This window comes from Oreochromis niloticus, linkage group LG18 (assembly GCF_001858045.2).
Source record: "Oreochromis niloticus isolate F11D_XX linkage group LG18, O_niloticus_UMD_NMBU, whole genome shotgun sequence".
Lineage (NCBI taxonomy): Eukaryota > Metazoa > Chordata > Actinopteri > Cichliformes > Cichlidae > Oreochromis > Oreochromis niloticus.
The window spans coordinates 37785277-37804645 of record NC_031982.2 but is presented as its reverse complement, the minus strand read 5'-3'; the positions used below and the strand labels follow the sequence as shown (position 1 = coordinate 37804645).

General features: G+C 45.1%; 1 protein-coding gene and 2 gene segments (V, D, J or C); 1 reads left to right on the top strand and 2 right to left on the bottom strand.

Annotated features, from left to right (window-relative positions):
* Positions 1 to 497: 497 nt before the first annotated feature.
* LOC112842809 (T cell receptor alpha variable 3-like) lies at positions 498 to 1645 on the bottom strand. The segment is given in 2 exon segments: positions 498 to 977; positions 1066 to 1645. Coding segments are annotated over 2 exon segments (429 nt in total).
* A 13206-nt stretch (positions 1646 to 14851) lies between these two features.
* LOC112842793 (uncharacterized) lies at positions 14852 to 16523 on the top strand. The gene is made up of 2 exons (XM_025900233.1): positions 14852 to 16059; positions 16473 to 16523. Exon 1 carries the CDS (start codon positions 14878 to 14880, stop codon positions 15739 to 15741), a length of 864 nt encoding a protein of 287 aa, XP_025756018.1. The 5' UTR covers positions 14852 to 14877; the 3' UTR covers positions 15742 to 16059; positions 16473 to 16523.
* A 1255-nt stretch (positions 16524 to 17778) lies between these two features.
* LOC112842801 (T cell receptor alpha variable 3-like) lies at positions 17779 to 18547 on the bottom strand. The segment is given in 2 exon segments: positions 17779 to 18174; positions 18259 to 18547. Coding segments are annotated over 2 exon segments (435 nt in total).
* Between the last annotated feature and the right edge of the window lie 822 nt (positions 18548 to 19369).

Here is a 19369-nt window from a genome sequence, read left to right as displayed (position 1 = left end):
GTACCAATAAAGCCAAGGATCACTATCACTTGTCTGATAGTTACATGTGAGTTTGACAGATTTTGCTTCTGTTTCAGTGACTTCAGTTCGTTCAGGAGTGATTGAGTCTCCAGCTGTTAGTCCTGAAAAAGTAGAGAAAATGAAGCCATCAGACTAACATTGTCCATGAGGCTGAGTATCTGTGAGTATTACTGTGTTTTTTTAAACACATTTTACTGCTGATTTCTCTGACGTTTCTCTGATTTCACAATTGAAATATTTTCTGTTTAAGCATCACTCCAAACTTGAGCTCAAAGAAAATCCAAACTGGATCTGTAACGCTGTAAACATGTCTTTGAATTTCAGGTGTTCCTGTCAGAAACATACGTACCTACGAGAGCTGCAAAGATCCAAATCACAGCCAGTTTTTCCATCTTTCCAGAGGAGAAATGTTGGAAGTGATGTTCACTGGGAGTTAGCTGTGAGTGGTCTGATGTTCACAGCTGGAGTCAGACAGGTTTCTGCAGTCAGGAGGAGGAGGAGGCTCACATCACATTAACTTCACCTGAAGCTCTTCATCACAGCTGTGTGTTATGTGTTAGTCTGTATCCTAACAAAGGTGTGTGGCTCCCTCTAGTGGATGTTGTGGAGTATTCTGTTGTCTTTGCTCCAAAGGTTTTTGTACAGAGTTTTGGTGTTTCCTGTCACTGTGGGCCTCACAGCACAGTAGTACACAGCAGAGTCAGACACTGCAGCAGAGGAGATGTTCATCTTGATTTCTGTTCCCTTGACTTGAATCTTCAGTCCAGGAACTTTTTCTTCTCCTACTGCTCCTGAAGGTGAGTGTGAGATCAGGAACTCTGGTGCTTTTCCTGGATGTTGTCGATACCAGAAGAAATAATTAGCAGCTGTGGTGTATTTGTAGGACAGAGTAACTGTGCTGCCCTCTACACTGGACTCTTCATCTTTGACTGGACTGAGGTCTTCACATGTGACACCTGAAGGAAGAGAGAAGGTTTTTCCATAAATAATTGACATTAATGAATTGTTTGAATTGAACACAGTTTCCTGTGTAGGTGAGCATACCTGTGAGAGTGAGAAGAATCAGAGGAAACACACAGTGATGTAATGACAGCATGTTGAGGAACATAAAGTTTGTTTTGTGTTGAACTCTGTTGAATGTGGAGGTTTTTCTCTCTTCTATAGTTCAGTAACAGCTCAGCTCCTCCCTGAATCTCTGCTCCTCCTCTCTGCTCTCAGTCACTCCTCCTCCTGTGGTTAACACACTTTGGGATTCTTTTATAACCAAAGTTATTTAAGGTGGTCTTTAATTGTTTTACAGGGCAAAATATTACAAACTAAAGAAAATATCATGAAGTCAGTGGTCCATGTAGAGGAGGCTGGTTGTTGATTTTGAAGCTGGTTTCTTTTGATATTCTTAGAGTAGGTCTTTCTTCATAGGTTCAGGTCTGCAGAGGTCACAGACACTCGAGCTTCTCTCTGATAATGTGATAGTCTGAGTCTGTGACCTCAGGACCTGATGTCTTCTGTTTGGTTGAACTTCTGCATAAATATCTTGTAGAGGCTAAAGTGAGGCTTTAAACTACTGATTAACCTGATGGATGTTAATTACTCACATCTGATGAATCCTCCTTTAATTTTCTTCATAAATGATGATAAGTCATAAAAACATTCTGACTTGATACTTTCCATTTTCAGTGGATGAAGTCATCCATTAGATAAGAACCATGTAAGCTCCCTCAGAGTCACAATATTCACATCACAAAGTTTCACACTGAGGAATCAAACTCTGTTCTTTATTATTACAGGCCATTTACCATAAAGTCTCCTGACTTGACTTCAGATCAGCTGAACTCGTTGAGGGTTTCATTTGAGTTAGTATTTCTGATCTTTTAAAGAAACTGGGTGAAAAGATTCCTAATTATGGGGTGTGGGAGATCATGGTTGAAGGGGCGATCTAAGAGAGACAGATTTCCTCTTAGGAACTGATCTTATCTTGTAAAAATGGTAAATGGCCTGTATTTGTGTAGCGCTTTACTAGTCCCTAAGGACCCCATCCAGTCATCCACCCATTCACACACACATTCACACACTGGTGATGGCAGCTGCATTGGATCCACAGCCGCCCTGGGGCGCACTGACAGAGGCGAGGCTGCCGGACACTGGCGCCACTTAAAAAGTCCATATCTGAAAAGACTGGTGTACATGGACATGGAGGAGAGACGATGATATTCACTGTATCACATCAAGAGTTGGGAGTTCGCCTTGTAATCGGAAGGTTGCCGGTTCGAGCCCCGGCTCCGACAGTCTCAGTCGTTGTGTTCTTGGGCAAGACACTTCACCTGTTGCTTACTGGTGGTGGTCAGAGGGCCCGGTGGCGCCAGTGTCCGGCAGCCTCGCCTCTGTCAGTGCGCCCCAGGGTGGCTGTGGCTACAACGTAGCTGCCATCACCAGTGTGTGGATGACTGAACGTGTAAAGTGCTTTGGGGTCCTTAGGGACTAGAACATTTTTCTACTATTTAACAATAGAAGAAAAATAAAAAACAAGATAAAATAGACAAACATTAAGTTCACAGTGAATATGCAGACTTGAACAGATTAAACTGGGGCAGAGATTTCCACAGCCTGGAGGCAGAGCAGCTGAAAGCTCTGCTTCCCATGGTGCTGAAAGAAGGCACAGCAAGCTGGACAGAAGAAGAAGATTGAAGTGAGCAGGCAGAAGAGGTAGGGCCTAACAGGTGAGAAAGGTGAGGAGGAGCAAGGCTATGAAGGGTCTTGAGAAGAAGTGTGAACACTGTTCAGAGTTTCACAGGGAGCCAGTGAGGTTCCTGAAGGACAGGGGTGATGTGCTGTAGGACGGGTTCTGGTAATAAAACAGGCAGCTGAGTTTTGAACCAGTTGAAGCTGATGGAGGGATTTTTGGGGGAGACATGCAACAGTCAATGCGGGAGGTAACGAGACTGTGGACAAGAATTAGAAGAAAAGGGGAGTGGCCACATCGAACAAGCTAATTACAGAAATTAAAGCCATTCACTTAGATATGAAACAAACAGCAGACTGAAAATAAGGATTTACTGTAGGAGCAGGAATAGAATAGAATAGAATAGAATTCAACTTTATTGTCATTGCACATGTCACAGGTACAGGGCAACGAAATGCAGTTTGCATCCATCCAGAAAGTGCTTTAGCCGTGATATAGATATAATACAATATATATTAGCAATAATATAGATGTGCAAGTATATTACAGAAATGGGTCTATTATGGTATGTTATAATGTACACGGTGTGAAGTATGTTATGAATATTCTATAACTATAAGTATGTACAGGCTGTAGTGAGTAAAAGCTATGTACAGGCTATGAACAGGATATAAATATGAAATAAAAACTATACAGAAATCTGAGATATACAGTTATACAGAAATGTGAACTATGCAAGTTATAAACAGTTGTAGGATTGAAAAATTATCATATGTACAGAATGATATTCACACAGAACTATACAGTAGTGCAGTTAGGATAATTGTGATAGTGATAAAGTGCTAGTGGTTGTGGGTGTGTGTATGTTCAGTCCATGAGTTTAACGTGGGTCAGATGTCAGGAGGCAGAGTTCAGGAGTCTGACAGCTGTGGGGAAGAAGCTGTTCCGGTACCTGGTGGTCTTAGTCCGGAGGCTCCTGTAGCGCCTCCCAGAGGGCAGGAGGGTGAAGAGTCTGTGTGATGGGTGACTGGGGTCTCTGATGATTTTCCCAGCCCTTTTCAGACACCGCTTCCTGTAGATGTCCTTTATGGCAGGAAGTGGTGCTCCGGCGATGCGCTGGGCAGTTTTCACGACCCTCTGCAACGCCTTCCGGTCCGAGGCAGAGCAGTTCCCGTACCAGACTGTTATACAGTTGGTCAGGATGCTCTCGATGGTGCAGTGGTAGAAGTTCACCAGGATGTCTGAGGACAGGTGGTTCTTCCTCAGAGTCCTCAAGAAGAAGAGGCGCTGGTGAGCCTTCTTGACCAGCTTGGAGCAGTTGGTTGTCCAGGTGAGATCCTCGGAGATGTGGACTCCCAGGAACTTGAAGCTGCTCACACGCTCCACAGCCGTCCCCTTAATGTGGATGGGTGGATGTGGGTCAGCATTCCTCCTGTAGTCCACGATGAGCTCCTTGGTCTTCTCGGTGTTAAGCAGCAGGTTGTTTGTGTCGCACCACTCAGCCAGACGATCCACCTCCTCCCTGTAGGCGGTCTCATCGTTGTCGCTGATGAGGCCAATCACCGTGGTGTCATCTGCAAACTTAATGATGGTGTTAGAACCATCAGCAGGTCTGCAGTCGTGGGTGAAGAGGGAGGACATTGACAGCATCCCAGAAAAAAACTGAGTTATATAATAAACTTCAAACTAACAGAGAAAGAAATTAATAATGTTATATCTAAATGAAAAAAAAAAACAGGAATATGGCAGGAGCAAATGGTTATCCATCTGAAATGAACAACCTTTCCAGGAAATTGACAACAGCAGCACTAAAAGAATGCTTTAACCATGTCCTTCAGGGTGGGGAGGCCCTGTGCCCTGGAGACAGGCAGCAGTATCAGTGATCTCTAAGCTGGGAAAGAGAAGAGTCAGTGCAGCTGTTATCGACCAATATCAGTTCTAAACATAGATTATAGACTGTTTGCATCAATACCAGCAAGATGACTGGAAAATCTAATCCCAGACCTCAAAGACACAAACAGGCTTTGTATAAAGCAGACAAACACTGGGTAATGTTAGGAAGGCTCTCCATCTCACTGATCACAAAACTCCTCTGAACAATGGACAGCTTTCAGCCTCGATGCTGAAGCGGCCTGTGACTCACTTTGTTGGGAATACTTAGTATTCTTAAAAGCAACAGTGAGGAGTTCAAAAGCAGGTGAACTTTTACATTGTTCACAAGTTTGAGACAAAAGCTGAGTTAATTATGTTTTCATAAAAGAGAATTTGAGCTCATTTCATGTTCAGAGATCTGAGAATGTAAGTGAAATTTGTCTTACAGTTTTCTCTGTAATAACTTTTGAATTCAAAAATTTTCAGGTCACACACGGCTTCTGGTGATATGGATATGAAACCTAGCAGCACCATTACACGGCCCACAAAATACATTTTGGTACACTGTGTAACGTCGGGTTGTGTTTAGTGGTTGAGAGGAGGCGGCAAAACACTTAGCAGGATAGTCAAAAGAATACACACTCACACTGGCATTGGGAATTCCACAGCGTGTTCTTTAATATACCTTCTCTTCGTCACCATATAAGCCCGGTTGAACGGCTGCAGCTTAACAAACATAGCGCAGAGTGTTCGTACAACCCATAACGTTGCAAACAAAGGTGTCTGGAGAGGTAAAACATAAAATCCGTCCCTCCTCATGCACTAGCGCGCAAGCACATGTCCGCACAATCACAGAGAGGGCAGTGATGCATAGCGATGACAACATTAACCCTCGACTTGGGTTGTCTTAAAGAGACACCACACCATTGTGACTGTTACAATTGACAACAAGCAAACTGAGAACTGAATACATTAAAGATGGAAATACTCAGAATTGAAAAGCAATCTGCACGCAGCAAAGGAAAGACTCCAAATAAAGTCATAGGATATGTTACAAACTGAAACTGCCCTCTTTGATATTTCAGACAGTCACAATGAAAACAGTTCAAAGTGAAATCTCCCACAGACACAGTTCACACGACATATTTGTAAAAGCAACAGAAGATGAATGAGTCACACCTGGATCCTGTGTGCATGCCATGCCTCTACAACATATACGACACCAATCCCAGCCAGCACCTCAGCACAGTACCTGCATGTGTTGTTCAGGTCCACAGCTGTACTCGAGTACTCTCTTGACCACAGTGTGTCTGTCACACGGTTCGGGGAGCATTTTAAACTCTGTCACTCTGCTTATTCTCATCTGAAATACATCTATGTCCACTGTGAACGACCATCTTTGAACAGAGGGCGGGGCTTACCACACCAACTGTCTGTCATCTATAACCCAGTTCTGAGATCTCACATCCTGGGCCATCTGACCTCATGAAATCACATGATAGGGCGGGGCCAGGTTTCACAATGAGCTCACCAGAAACCCTGGCTGATTGTGACCTACAACCGTCTTCACACCTTGGCTCGTGTGATCAGGTAGAGGATCATCAGGGGGTCCATTGTCCCTCTACCACAGGGTTTAAATCTGGGACTCTCCACCATTTGACCCTAGAACTGAAGAATTTTGTTGGAGGTGAAACGTCTTCTTTTCTTTTTCTTTTCTTTCCAAGCTCCTTAGACTTTTCATCTGAAATACACCTCAGTGGAGTAAAAGTTTAAAAACACAGTTTTAGCCCCACATTAATGTTACCTTTGTATTGTAGAGCTTCCTCTGATTGTGTGTCTTTTAAACTTGTCCTGGATGAGTAGAGATACAACAGTGCAGAGCAAAGCACAGCAGGTCTGAGGATAAACACAGACTAATGGAACCGTCCCTTCAGGAACAAGTGATAAATGTATTCATCTAAAACTACAACGATAGTAAAAAGAGGCTGGAAAAGAAGTGAATACTACGAATATAACTCGGGGTATTTTGCACATATGCTTCCTCGTAAATAATGATATCCTTCTTTGTTGCCATGGTGATGTAAGGCAGTGACTGGAATAAGTCACAAGGTGTCACTGTTGAGCTGCATATACATTGTAGATTTTAGCAATTTTGACCATTTGTCCTCTGCAGGACACCGTAGTTCAGATTTCTCGTTCGCGCCGGCGCCATCTTGGTTCAGTGTTTACTGTGATTTGCAAAGGTAAGCACTGTCCGTGGTGTACTGCAATGGTTTTGTTTAAAAATAAGTGTTCCACTGTGTCAAATGGCGATTTGCTAAGTATATATTGTGTTTATTGAGATGTTCATGTACTGTCTGATGAGAGTACGAGGAGTTTGTGTGCATGTTTCATTCTGTAATATCTGCCGCGATTTCGGGTTACATTTCCGCTAGTTAGCAGAGTACTCATTCGGGCAAAGTAATGCAAGATGAAGCATTAGCTTTTCAGCAACAGTTCGCTGGTAATCCGGCTATGTTAGTTTTGTGTCATAGACATTCCTGAGTCCGAGGAATTTTGTAAAGACATGCTTATTTTTATTTAATGTGTTTTTTTATATATTTGTTGTCGGCTTTCACTATGCTTTCACTATATAATCACGTTCAGTGTTTACTGTGATTTGCAAAGGGCCAGCAGCAGAGTTGGAGTGGTGTTTGCCCCAGCATTTGAATAAACGGCACGGTCCGAGCCACAAATTGAACGCCTGTGTCCGACTGGTCTCTCTACGGTGCACCCCAATCCAACACAAAATTACACAACGCAGAGTCCGGGGTGAAGGGAGGCCCCTGCACTGGTTGGGTTACATCTTTGGTGCCGTGACCCGGATTTGTGGCAATTCGAGACCGAAGAGAAAGCAATGCCGACACCCCCCAGCTACGCTGCCGCAGCAAGAGGTGTTGCCATCTGATGGGGTACTGAACTAAGTTATAACTGCCTGTGTTACTGGGACTTTCACCTCCCCAGGCATATCCTTTGAAAGTGAAATCTTGCGGTGGTTTCATTTGAGGGTTTTCTGTCATTGAAAAAAAAAAAAAAGAAAGACTCAGAGACTTGAATTGTAGCGAGAATGTTAAATGATGTTCCCTGTCTATATTGATAATCATTGAATACGGTGAAGCAATTGCTGCTGATTTGTGTCATTCACAACCTCTGTGCTGAAGATAGCTGTTTAACTGCACTCTGAGTTTAATGCTGTTTTTTGTGATTCTTTTTTGCGTTATGAGATGATAGTTGTCATACATCTGTGTTGTGTTCTATTTTACTAGAAATGGATTGTACTTACTCACAGTTAAGCATACTAGAAGTAACCCACACACATTTTCTGGTGCAGCTAAATTAGAGATACAGGACAGTGAAAATGATGAGAGACTATGCAGACACTCCAATGAGGGCACAGCCTCACCTTTTGAATGAAGGGGCAACAGCTAGCGCCAGTACAGTGGACCAACAGTCATCAGTGAAGTCGAAGCTAGTTACCCAGTTCCCCAGCTTCACTGGCCAGCGGTTACAGTACCACAGCCCAATCAGGGACCTCACCGACTCTGGGCTGAGCACACAACAGACCCCACCACCAACTATGCTTTCACCCCAGACTGATCTTGGTGTGGCTCCGGCTCATGCACCACCAACGCCAGCCTATGGAGGCCAAATGCAGGTGCCCTCACAGCTATCTGAAATTCGCCCAAGTTCAGTGCCAACCAATCAGACAAGCCAGTCCAACCACAGCCCTCTAACTACAGCCCCTCCAGTGTTTCAGCCAGGTGTCCAGATAACTATGCCCCCTGCTCTTTCCCCTCAGGCCAGTGTCCATGGGCCCACTGCTACACCAGCATCCCATGTTGCCTCATATCCCAACTACCCAGCGGGGCAAAGTACCCAGCAGCCCACCCTGAACCAATCACTTAACACTCCTTACCCAATGATGACTGTTCCATCTAGCTCCCAAGCATACACCAGCTATCTGTATTCCACACCTGCCCCCCAAGCCACCATGCCAAGCCCCCTAACACTGCGAGGAGTGGGCATAATGAATAATCCCTCTGCAGCCGAGCAGACCCTTGAAAGTTCAAAGCATGGGCTGACCCCCCATTTGCCCCACATGCCACTAGCGGCTGTCCATGACCCTCAAGCTCCCCTCCATTCATCTGCTATAAGCTCCAACACGGTCATGCCCCCCATCTTTAATATGACCCATGGAGGTTTTACAGCCCCATCTGGCACCCATGCCTCAATGCACGTACCAACCTCTGCCTTAGATCCCCATGTTAGTGCATACCCGGGTATACCCCCCCAGCAGGTGCATACCTCTCTAAGTGCTCCTGGCGGGGCTGCAGCCAATGCTAACCCCCCACTTGGTGCCTACAGTGGTTTTATACAGACTCATCAAGTGAAAAATGTCCAAGCTTTCACTGGTAGTGCTGACAGCAAGGTGCTTGTAGAGGACTGGATTCGTGACATGCAGTATCTTCTTGAGGCAATAGAGCTCCCCATTCACCTCCGCTTTTCCACGGTGGTGCGTCACCTAACTGGTGAAGCCCGAAAGCTGGTCCTGAATCTACCTCTCCATGACCAAACACCCGAAAGGACATTCGAAGAACTGAGAGCAGAGTACGGTGACACACAGAGCTCCTCAGATCTGCTGGCTGACTTCTATGAGCGTGTTCAGAGGTCTGGGGAGTCTGCCTGTTCATATGCTATAGCACTGGAGGCAACACTGCGAGCCGTGGAAGAAAACCAAAGAGGAGGCAAGCCTTTCCCTGACCGTGACAGTAAACTTACCCGGCAGTTCATACGGGGGATTAATGATGAGGATGTATATGCGAGGATCTCGCCAATGAAGTCCCGGCTTTTGAGTTTCCGTCAGCTGCAGGCTGAGCTCCGAAATTTAACGAAAGAAACTAAAAGATTCCAGCCTCAAAACAAGTCAAAGAAAACTTATGCCCAGGTACAAGTGGCATCAGAGTGTAGTGTGAATGTGAAGGCAGAAAAGGCTAAACATTCCTCAGAGTGGTTAGAGCTAGCAGAGATGGTCAAGAAACTAGCATTGAGCCAGGAGGAGCAGATGGCCAAGTTGACCCACCTTGAATCGAGAATTAATGCTCCATCCTCTGCCACTCCACTGAGAGTCCGACCACCTCCTGGGGCTACAACCCCAACCCCAGTGGTCACATGCTACCGGTGTGGGAAGCAAGGACATATAGCCCGGGTTTGCAGAGCAGTGCTCCCAGGACCTGATCAGACATGGGCACATGATCCTCAGCCTGTGACCCCCATGGAGGGAAACCCTTACTCAGCTCAGCCTTTAAACAGATAAAGCCCATGGTCACCGGGGCAACCATGGGCGAGCAGCAAGTCCCCACACTGCAGGTGAACAAAGGTGACGGAGGAGAGAGCACTCCCCTAGTTGGTCCCAGGAATGAGGGGGAGGTGGAAGTCAATGGAATGAAGTGCAGGGCACTCATCGACTCTGGCTCCCAGATAACCAGTATTACGCATCAGTGCTGGCGCAGCCACCCCACCCTCCATAAACAAAAGCTACAGCCCTCTAAGATACCCATAGAAGGTGCAGGTGGCCAGAGTGTCACCTACCATGGTGTGCTACGCATCAACCTAAAATTGTTGGGGAGAGAATTTAAGGGTGTGCCTGTTTTTGTTGTCACTAACACAGAGTACCGGTCCTCCGTTCCTCTGCTTGTGGGAACTAATGTCCTCCGTGCCTCCAGAAGCCACCTCCAGGCAACCTACGGCCAGCAGTTCCTTCTCCAGGTCAAGGAGACTCACCCGGAGTGGTACACCTCCCTGCTAGAGATTGGGAGCACTGAACAGTGTGATATGGATGACACAGTGGGCCCCGTTGTTTACACTGGCCGTAAGCTACACATTCAAGCAGGGAAAGAGATGGATTTAATGTGCAAAATAAAAGCTGGACCACAAAGAAAGACTTATACAGCCCTTATTGAAGGCCACCCCTCCCTGCAGCTCAGCCAAGACATCCTGGTCGCCAGAGTTCTTGCTGATGTAAAGAAAGGATGTGCCCCGGTAAGAGTGATGAACCTTTCCCAGCATGCCATCACTATCAAGCCTCACACGCATCTGGCCAAGGCGTCTCTGGTGGAAAGTATTGTGGACTTTTCAGACAAGATGCAGGGCAGTCATCATGCCAACGGAGGCAGAGAAGCATGCCTGGGTATGGACCACGTGGTGGCAAGCCAGGAAGTGGATTTAAGTGGAGCAGACGTCGAGAACGAGCACCAGCGTTCCCTTCTTAAAGAGCTTGTGGAAAGCAACGTGGGTGTGTTCTCACAGCATCCCATGGATTATGGCCATACAAAGACCGTGCAACACAAAATTCCTCTGGTCGACTCTAAGCCATTTCAACTGCCTTACCGTAAGATCCCCCCATCACAGTGGCAGGATGTGAGAAGGCTGCTGACAGAAATGGAGGCTGCAGGAGTTATCAGGCCCAGCAAAAGTCCATATGCTTCACCTGTCGTGATCGTAACTGTTAAGGTTCAGATATTGAGGAGGAATCCAAAATAATGACCACTGATTCTCCGGGTGCAATTAGACGACATTTTAATGGATACACATGCGGAGTCCAACACTGTGCAGATTCAGGGTTGAACTAACTTACAATAGTCAGAACAAAGACTTTATAGGGTTGGCAGTCTGCCTGTTGCCAGGCAGACTCAATACAGCATACGTCAATCCAAAACCACAAACGTTCAGTTAACTTTGAACACAGTTTAAAAAAGAACATTGTCTTCGGCTCGAACCCAGGTGCTTCCTGTCACCATCCTGCCCAGGCTTATCTTCTGGAACATCAGGCCCACGTTCTGCACAAACTGTCACTCATGCAGGCACAACTTTGCAGTTGCAAGCAAAACATAATTAAACTCTTACCTATATAAATGAGTCTACAAATGTGTGTGTGTATGTGGGTGTCAGTTTCTGCTGCCCTTTATTTCACCCTTCCCTTCCTCAGCTAAACCTTGTAACCTTTCCACCAGACAGAAGGCCAGCACGTACACAACTGAAACTATGTGTGTGTATGTGTGTAATAATCTTGACTTACATGTAAAATATATAAAACAAATGTTTCAATCTAATACAACTACTTAAAGCTTAATCAAAGCTTAATCAAAGATAAATGCATAAAAGATAATAGCATCATCGAAACTGCTCCTCAGAATTACTTGCACTGAGACTCTGCTTTCGGTTTCACTTCTGCAGAAGCATGCAACTTCAAAAACATGTAACTTCCTGTCTTTACACAGAGTATATTTCCTGTCCCTGCAGTCCGCACAGAAACATTTAAGATTATAGGAGCATTGAAAAGCATTTAGAATTATAGATTCAACTCAACAGTTTAAAGTGGTTCTTGCTGGACCTGTAATAAAAGCTTAATTGGGTGCCAATATTTTTAAACATCTAAATGCACTATCAATCTTAATAATTAATGGAATAGTAATAATGATCATAAAAAATAGCAGCAAATAATAGCAGCATAACACGTTACTCCCACCTGACATAACCAAGAAAGATGGATCACTAAGGCTGTGTATTGACTACAGGAAACTGAACTCCTGTAGCACGAGAGATGCTTTTCCTCTCCCCAGAATAGAGGAAGCCCTGGAGGCTCTAGGGCAGGCAAGATACTTCTCCACCCTTGACCTCACTTCTGGTTATTGGCAGGTAGAGGTGGCGGAGCATGACAAACACAAGACGGCATTCAGCACCCCTATGGGGCTGTTTGAAGCAAATCGTATGCCCTTTGGAGTGCAGAATGCTCCCTCCACCTTTCAGAGACTCATGACCTGCTGCTTTGGCGATCTGAACTTCACCCACCTCCTAATCTATCTTTATGACCTCATCATATTCTCCAAAACCTTTGATGAGCATCTGGAAAGACTGCAGCTGGTGTTCGATCGGCTTCGGGAGCATGGCTTGAAGTTAAAGCCTTCTAAATGCCAGCTAGTGAGAAAGGAGGTTCAGTATTTGGGTCACTTGGTGTCTGCTGAGGGGATCCGGACAGACCCAGAGAAGATCAGTGTTGTGGAAATTTCTTAACAAAGCCTGCAGACACGATGAGCGGTTAAAAACCCAACACTTTATTTCCCATGCATGAGGAGAGACGTCAGTCAGGGGGCACTGAAAGTAGTCTCTAACAATGAACAGTTCAGGTCCTTTTTATACACAGTCACAGAACAAAAGGCTTTTACAGTTGCAGTTCACACCTTGGCTCTAAGCAGACAGACTCTCCGTCACCTGTGTGAATCTCCCCCACTCTGGGGTCAAGTCTTCCTGTGTGAGCTTCCGTCTCCTGGGAGACATTCACCAGTTTCTCACCGTCTGTCTCCCAGCGTGAATGAGGTGTGAACCAGACATACTAAACTAAGTAACATGAAAGCATTTCATCAAGACAATACATTAAAGAGAGATCCCACAACCCTTACTAAACTAAGTAACATGAAAGCAAGACAATACATTAAAGGACAATACACTAAAGAGAAATCCCACAACATCAGCAAGGTGAAAAACTGGGTGAGGCCCACAAACCGCAAAGAAGTGTTGCAATTCCTGGGATTTGCTGGATACTATAGGCGGTATGTAAGTGGGTACTCTGCCCTAGCTGCTCCCCTGTACCGCCTAACTGCTGGTGACCCCAGAAAGAAAAAGAGAGGGGGAAAGAAATGCCTGGCCACCGACCCACCTTTTGTGTGGACAGATGAATGCGAGAAGGCATTTCAGACCCTAAAAGAAAGGCTGACAAGCGCTCCAGTGCTGGGATATCCTGATTATAGCTTGCCTTTCGTTCTGCAAACGGACGCCTCAGGGGAAGGTCTGGGCGCCGTTCTAGCTCAGGTCCAAGGGGGAGCTGAGAGGGTCATAGCCTTCGCCAGCAGAGGTTTGAGCCCAGCAGAGACAAGGTATCCTGCACACAAACTCGAGTTCCTTGCTCTCAAATGGGCGGTTACAGACAAATTCTACGACCACCTCTATGGGCGTAGGTTCTCTGTCCAGACAGACAATAACCCTCTCAAGTATGTTATGTCCTCAGCAAAGCTGGATGCTACAGGCCAGCGGTGGGTGTCCAGGCTGGCTGCTTTCGATTTCGATGTCCAGTATCGGAGGGGACAGAGCAACACAAACACTGATGCCCTCTCTCGCATGTCTAACCAGGAGGTCATGCACATCCTACAGACATGCCCTCAGTGGGTGGGTGTCGACGAACAGGGGCATGGTGTGAGACAGGCTACCCAGGATACTCAAAGCCTCACTGGCCATGGCACGTCTGCAGGGGAGGAAGTTGAACTTGGCCCTCCTACATCCACTGAGCCTTACAGGGATGTGGGGATGGAATCCCTGCCCACCATGACCAAACAGGAGATCCGTGCAGGGCAGAAGAAAGACCTTTTTATTGGCCCTGTCTTGCACTATAAGAGTATGAACCAGAAACCAAGCCGCAGTGAGCGAATTAGTGGTGAATGGCACATGCGCCTTCTCTTAAAGGAGTGGAGAAGGTTAGTGGTAAGGGATGGCATCCTGTACCGCTGCATCCAAGACAGCCAAAGAGGAGTAGTTGAGCAATTGGTGCTACCAGAGGATTTGCGTATATCAGTGAAGACTGCTCTCCGCGATGACTCAGGCCACCTTGGTTTTGAGAGGACATTGCACATGATAAGGGAGAGATTTTATTGGCCACGGATGTTTCAGGAAATCAAGGCTTGGTGCGAGCAATGTGAGAGGTGCTGCCTTAGAAAAACTCCAACCGCAGGGGTCAGGGCCCCCCTGGTCAGTATCCACAGCAGTGCCCCCTTGGAGCTAGTTTGTGTGGATTTTTTGACTCTGGAGAAATCAAAAGGTGGTATCGAAAATGTCCTCGTTGTCACGGACCATTTCTCAAGCTATGCGCAAGCATACCCCACTAAAGACCAAAGAGCCAGCACAGTGGCTAAGGTGCTGTATAGAAACTTTTTCTGTCGGTTTGGCTTCCCAGCAAAATTGCATGCAGACCAAGGGCGCAATTTTGAAAGTGCTGTGGTGAAGGAGCTTTGTAAATGCACCGGCATCACTAAGACCCACACCACGCCCTACCACCCACAGGGCAACGGGACAACTGAACGGTTTAACCGCACCCTCATGAACATGCTGGGGACGCTAGAACCTCACCTGAAGCCCCGGTGGCACGAATATGTGGATGCAATGACACACGCCTATAACTGCACCCGCCATGATTCGACAGGGTAACACCATACTACTTGATGTTTGGCAGGCATCCCCGGCTCCCGGTCGACTTGGTCTTTGGGCTGTCAACCACTAATGGGTCGGGTGGATATAGCGAGTATGTCCAGACCCTGCATGACTGCCTGTCGCAGGCTTATGCACAGGCTAATCAGGCCTCCCGCCAGGCTAAGGGTCACCAGAAAAGATACTATGACCGGCAAGCAAAGAGTCAAAGTTTCAGCCCGGGTGACAGAGTCCTGGTTAAAGTGTGTCATGTGGACGGGCGAAGCAAACTAGGAGACAAGTGGGAGTCACGTCCATACATTGTGGTGAAGAAACAGCCAGACATGCCGGTGTATGTGGTGCGATCGGAAAATGGTGATATGGAGAGAGTGGTCCACCGCAACTTACTCACACAGTGTATGTTTCTTCCCGTGGAGCAGGTGGGAGAGGAGACAAGGGAGGAAATGGAGCTCGACATGGAGGAGAGTTGGGAGATTGAGGACATAGAGGACAGTGGAGAGCAGGCTGGTGAAGTGATCAGACAGGAGGAAGAGTCTGACACGATCGAGGACGGGGAGGCTGATAGTCTGGAAGGAGGTGTGGAGGGAGTTTCACCCGAAACAGCAGATGGAGCACTCGCCACCACAGGACCAGAGGAAAGGGACACAGGGGCAGGACAAGAGAGTGAAGAATGGAGGGGGAATGAAACTGCCAGGGTCACCCACTCACCTCCCAGACCAAGTGAACCAAGTAGGAACTTGCCGAGGAGTCGGCATCCCCCAAACAGACTGACTTATGGGTCAAGAGTTATTGAACCAGGGGAGGATCAGAAGAGGATAGAAAGGGGATGGAAGCTGTGGCAGAGGGCAAAAGCAAGGAGGGCTGCAGGAAACACGTAGGATGACACAGCCAGTATACCCCATACTAATAGGATACACACACAGACATTTTCGCTGCACATCTTCTCACACCGTTATTCTTTTATACATAGTGAGACTGTTCTGTTTTATTTTGTTTGATGACTGGGATGCCATCACGTAAAGGAGGGGCGGATGTAAGGCAGTGACTGGAATAAGTCACAAGGTGTCACTGTTGAGCTGCATATACATTGTAGATTTTAGCAATTTTGACCATTTGTCCTCTGCAGGACACCGTAGTTCAGATTTCTCGTTCGCGCGGGCGCCATCTTGGTTCAGTGTTTACTGTGATTTGCAAAGGTAAGCACTGTCCGTGGTGTACTGCAATGGTTTTGTTTAAAAATAAGTGTTCCACTGTGTCAAATGGCGATTTGCTAAGTATATATTGTGTTTATTGAGATGTTCATGTACTGTCTGATGAGAGTACGAGGAGTTTGTGTGCATGTTTCATTCTGTAATATCTGCCGCGATTTCGGGTTACATTTCCGCTAGTTAGCAGAGTACTCATTCGGGCAAAGTAATGCAAGATGAAGCATTAGCTTTTCAGCAACAGTTCGCTGGTAATCCGGCTATGTTAGTTTTGTGTCATAGACATTCCTGAGACTGAGGAACTTTTTAAAGACATGCTTATTTTTATTTAATGTGTTTTTTTATATATTTATTGTCGGCTTTCACTATATAATCATGTCCAGTGTTTACTGTAATTTGCAAAGGGCCAGCAGCAGAGTTGGAGTGGTGTTTGCCCCAGCATTTGAATAAACGGCGAATAAACTGTTTTATTTTTTCTCAACCAAGAGACGATCTGAAAGTGAAGAAGCAGAACATCAGTCACAGGTTGGATGGAGAAGTTGCTCTGTGACAGGTTAGCAGTCTGTCACCCAGCGAACACTGTGCTCTGTTACATCTGTGAACTGCATCTGTTTGAGCTCCATTCAAATAATGAGTGTGAATAAAGGAGAATACAATGATTATGTTTTAGTCACAACAGAAGATAGAAAACATATCAAAGTTTAAAATAAGAAAATGAACCATTTTAAGAAAAATATGAGCTCATTGTGAATTTGATGGAAACACAACATCCCAACAGGACAGCTCAACAAAGTAAGTGGTGCTAAAAACAAACAGCTGACAGGAACATGCAGCAGCTAATGAGGCTAACTGTCAGCTGGTCAGTCACATGATCGAGTATAAAAAGAATCTTAGAGTTTCTCTGAGGTTCACCAATCAGCAGAAAAGAGCATCTACAAAGTGATTAATGTTCCTCACTGTGAATATCTCATCATCTACAGAAGATGATATCATCAAATGATTCAGAGAATCTGGAAATAATTATTTGAACGTCTGTGATCTTCAGACAGCATTAAAATCAGAGCATGAGCTCAGGAACACATCCAGAAATCACCATCTTAGAATATTCATATTCACCTACAGATGTATGATTTATTTGTTTATGTCTGATTTCAAATCTTGAAAACAAGTCAAAACACATCAAAGGAAAGCAGCTTGGTTTCTGTTTGTTTTTAGAGAAACTGTTTCAGATTTACAAACGATCATCAGGAAATAATCATTTCACAAATCTTGTTTTCTAAATGAACCAAAAACTGCTCAGACGCAGGACAGACCAAGGTGACAGTGATCATCTCTGCTATGGGTTGAACGTATATAAGGAAGAAACCATACCACTGCATTGTGTATTTTTTTTTACCTTTGTTTACTGTTGAAACATGAGAATTTCACCACATTTGGGCTCTAACAAGCCGATCTTCTTATATTCATGAAACATCTGTGGAAATAAAATATCTGGGAAGCAAAAAATGATGGATGAAGATTAAACGTCCTGCTTTGATATTTAAAGTGTCACTAACAGGTCTGCTAACATCAGGCTGTGATCTGCACATCAGATCGTTTTGAGGAAGTTTTTTAGAAACTGCAGTGAAGAGCGAGGACAATGATGGTGGATGATTCATTTATATGAACAACCTCTCCTTTAAGAAGTGAATTATAGCTACAGTGGTTTAACAGTGTGTGGCTCCCTCTAGTGGATGTTGTGGAGTATTCTGTTGTCTTTGCTCCAAAGGTTTTTGTACAGAGTTCTGGTGTTTCCTGTCACTGTGGGCTGCAGAGCACAGTAGTACACAGCAGAGTCTGTCACTGCAGCAGAGGAGATCTGAAGAGTCATCAGTGTTTTATCTTCAATCACATTAACAGACAGTCCAGACATTTCTTCTTTCATTACTTCTCCGGATGGTAAATGAGAGATCAGGAACTCTGGTGGTTTTCCAGGATATTGTCGATACCAGAAGAAGCGATCCTTTCCAGCTGCCTTTTTGGAGTATCTATAGGACAGAGTAGCAGTGCTGCCTTCTACACTGAACACTTCTTTGTTGGTTGGAGTGAGATCTTCACAGCTGACACCTAAAGGAACAGAAACATATTTGATACTTTTATTAATCCTCACAATTCAAATGTATTTCTTTAAACACACAGATTGTAACGTACCTGTTAGAATGGTGAGAATCAGTAAAGAAAGTGCATAATAGTCCAAAGACAACATGTTGAATGAAGGTAAAGTTTATGGTTTGTGTGCTGAACTCTGTTGAATGTGGAGGTTTCTCTCTCTTCTAGTTCAGTAACAGCTCAGCTCCTCCCTGAATCTCTCCTCCTCCTCTCTGATCTGGGTTTGAACTTCTCTCACTTCCTCCTCTTTACACACTAGTAGCAGCATTTTCACTTTCAGGTGGAGCTCATCTTTCAGCTCTGTGCTGCTTCAGTCCACAGATGATTCATGCTGTAAATATAAATCAGTGAGGGGAGGCTCAAGACTTTCACACAGTACTGTACAAAGTACTGACAGCCTCACATTAACCTGATCTCACATCTACACAGACACTAACCCCATGCCTGTAAGTCAGGCTGAAATGTCTGTATTAGGTAGTTAGCCTACTAACTGGAAGGTTGATGGTGCAATTCCCTGCTCCTTCAGTCTGAATATTTAGTTTAACTCAGTTTTATTTATAAAGCACTAAATCAAAAAGCACCCCGAGGTGTTTTATGTCATACAGACTCCACAGCAACAGCTGATTCCCTGTGAGCAAACACTTGGCAACATTGGGAAGGAAGAACTCCCTCAACTCCTAGAAAAAACTACTAATACAGTTACAAATACTGGTACTACAATAATACTACAATTACTTCTGCAAAGAATAATAATTATTATTGACATGATGTGGAGTTGGAAACATTGAAGATTATGTCTATATGTTCATAGTCTATGACTGAATTTGAAAGTGGAATAATGTAATTGGTTGGTTGAATTTCAATGGCCGGGGCCAGTTACATCTTAGTACCATTAGTTTTTGTAACTTTATGTCAGTCAATCAAATAGTTTTGTGCTTCCACAGCAGCTTAGTATGATTAACAGAGAATTGTCCTTGTGACAATTTGCATATTAATGATCATAAACTGACCTCACAGCCCATTGTTCATTCAGTGGTGCTGGTTTCAGTCATTGTGCAAAGGTCAGCTGAGACTGAAGACGTCACCTGATGATGATGATGAAACGTTTCTCCCACTGAAAACATCCAGATGAACAGAATCAACTTTTTGGGAT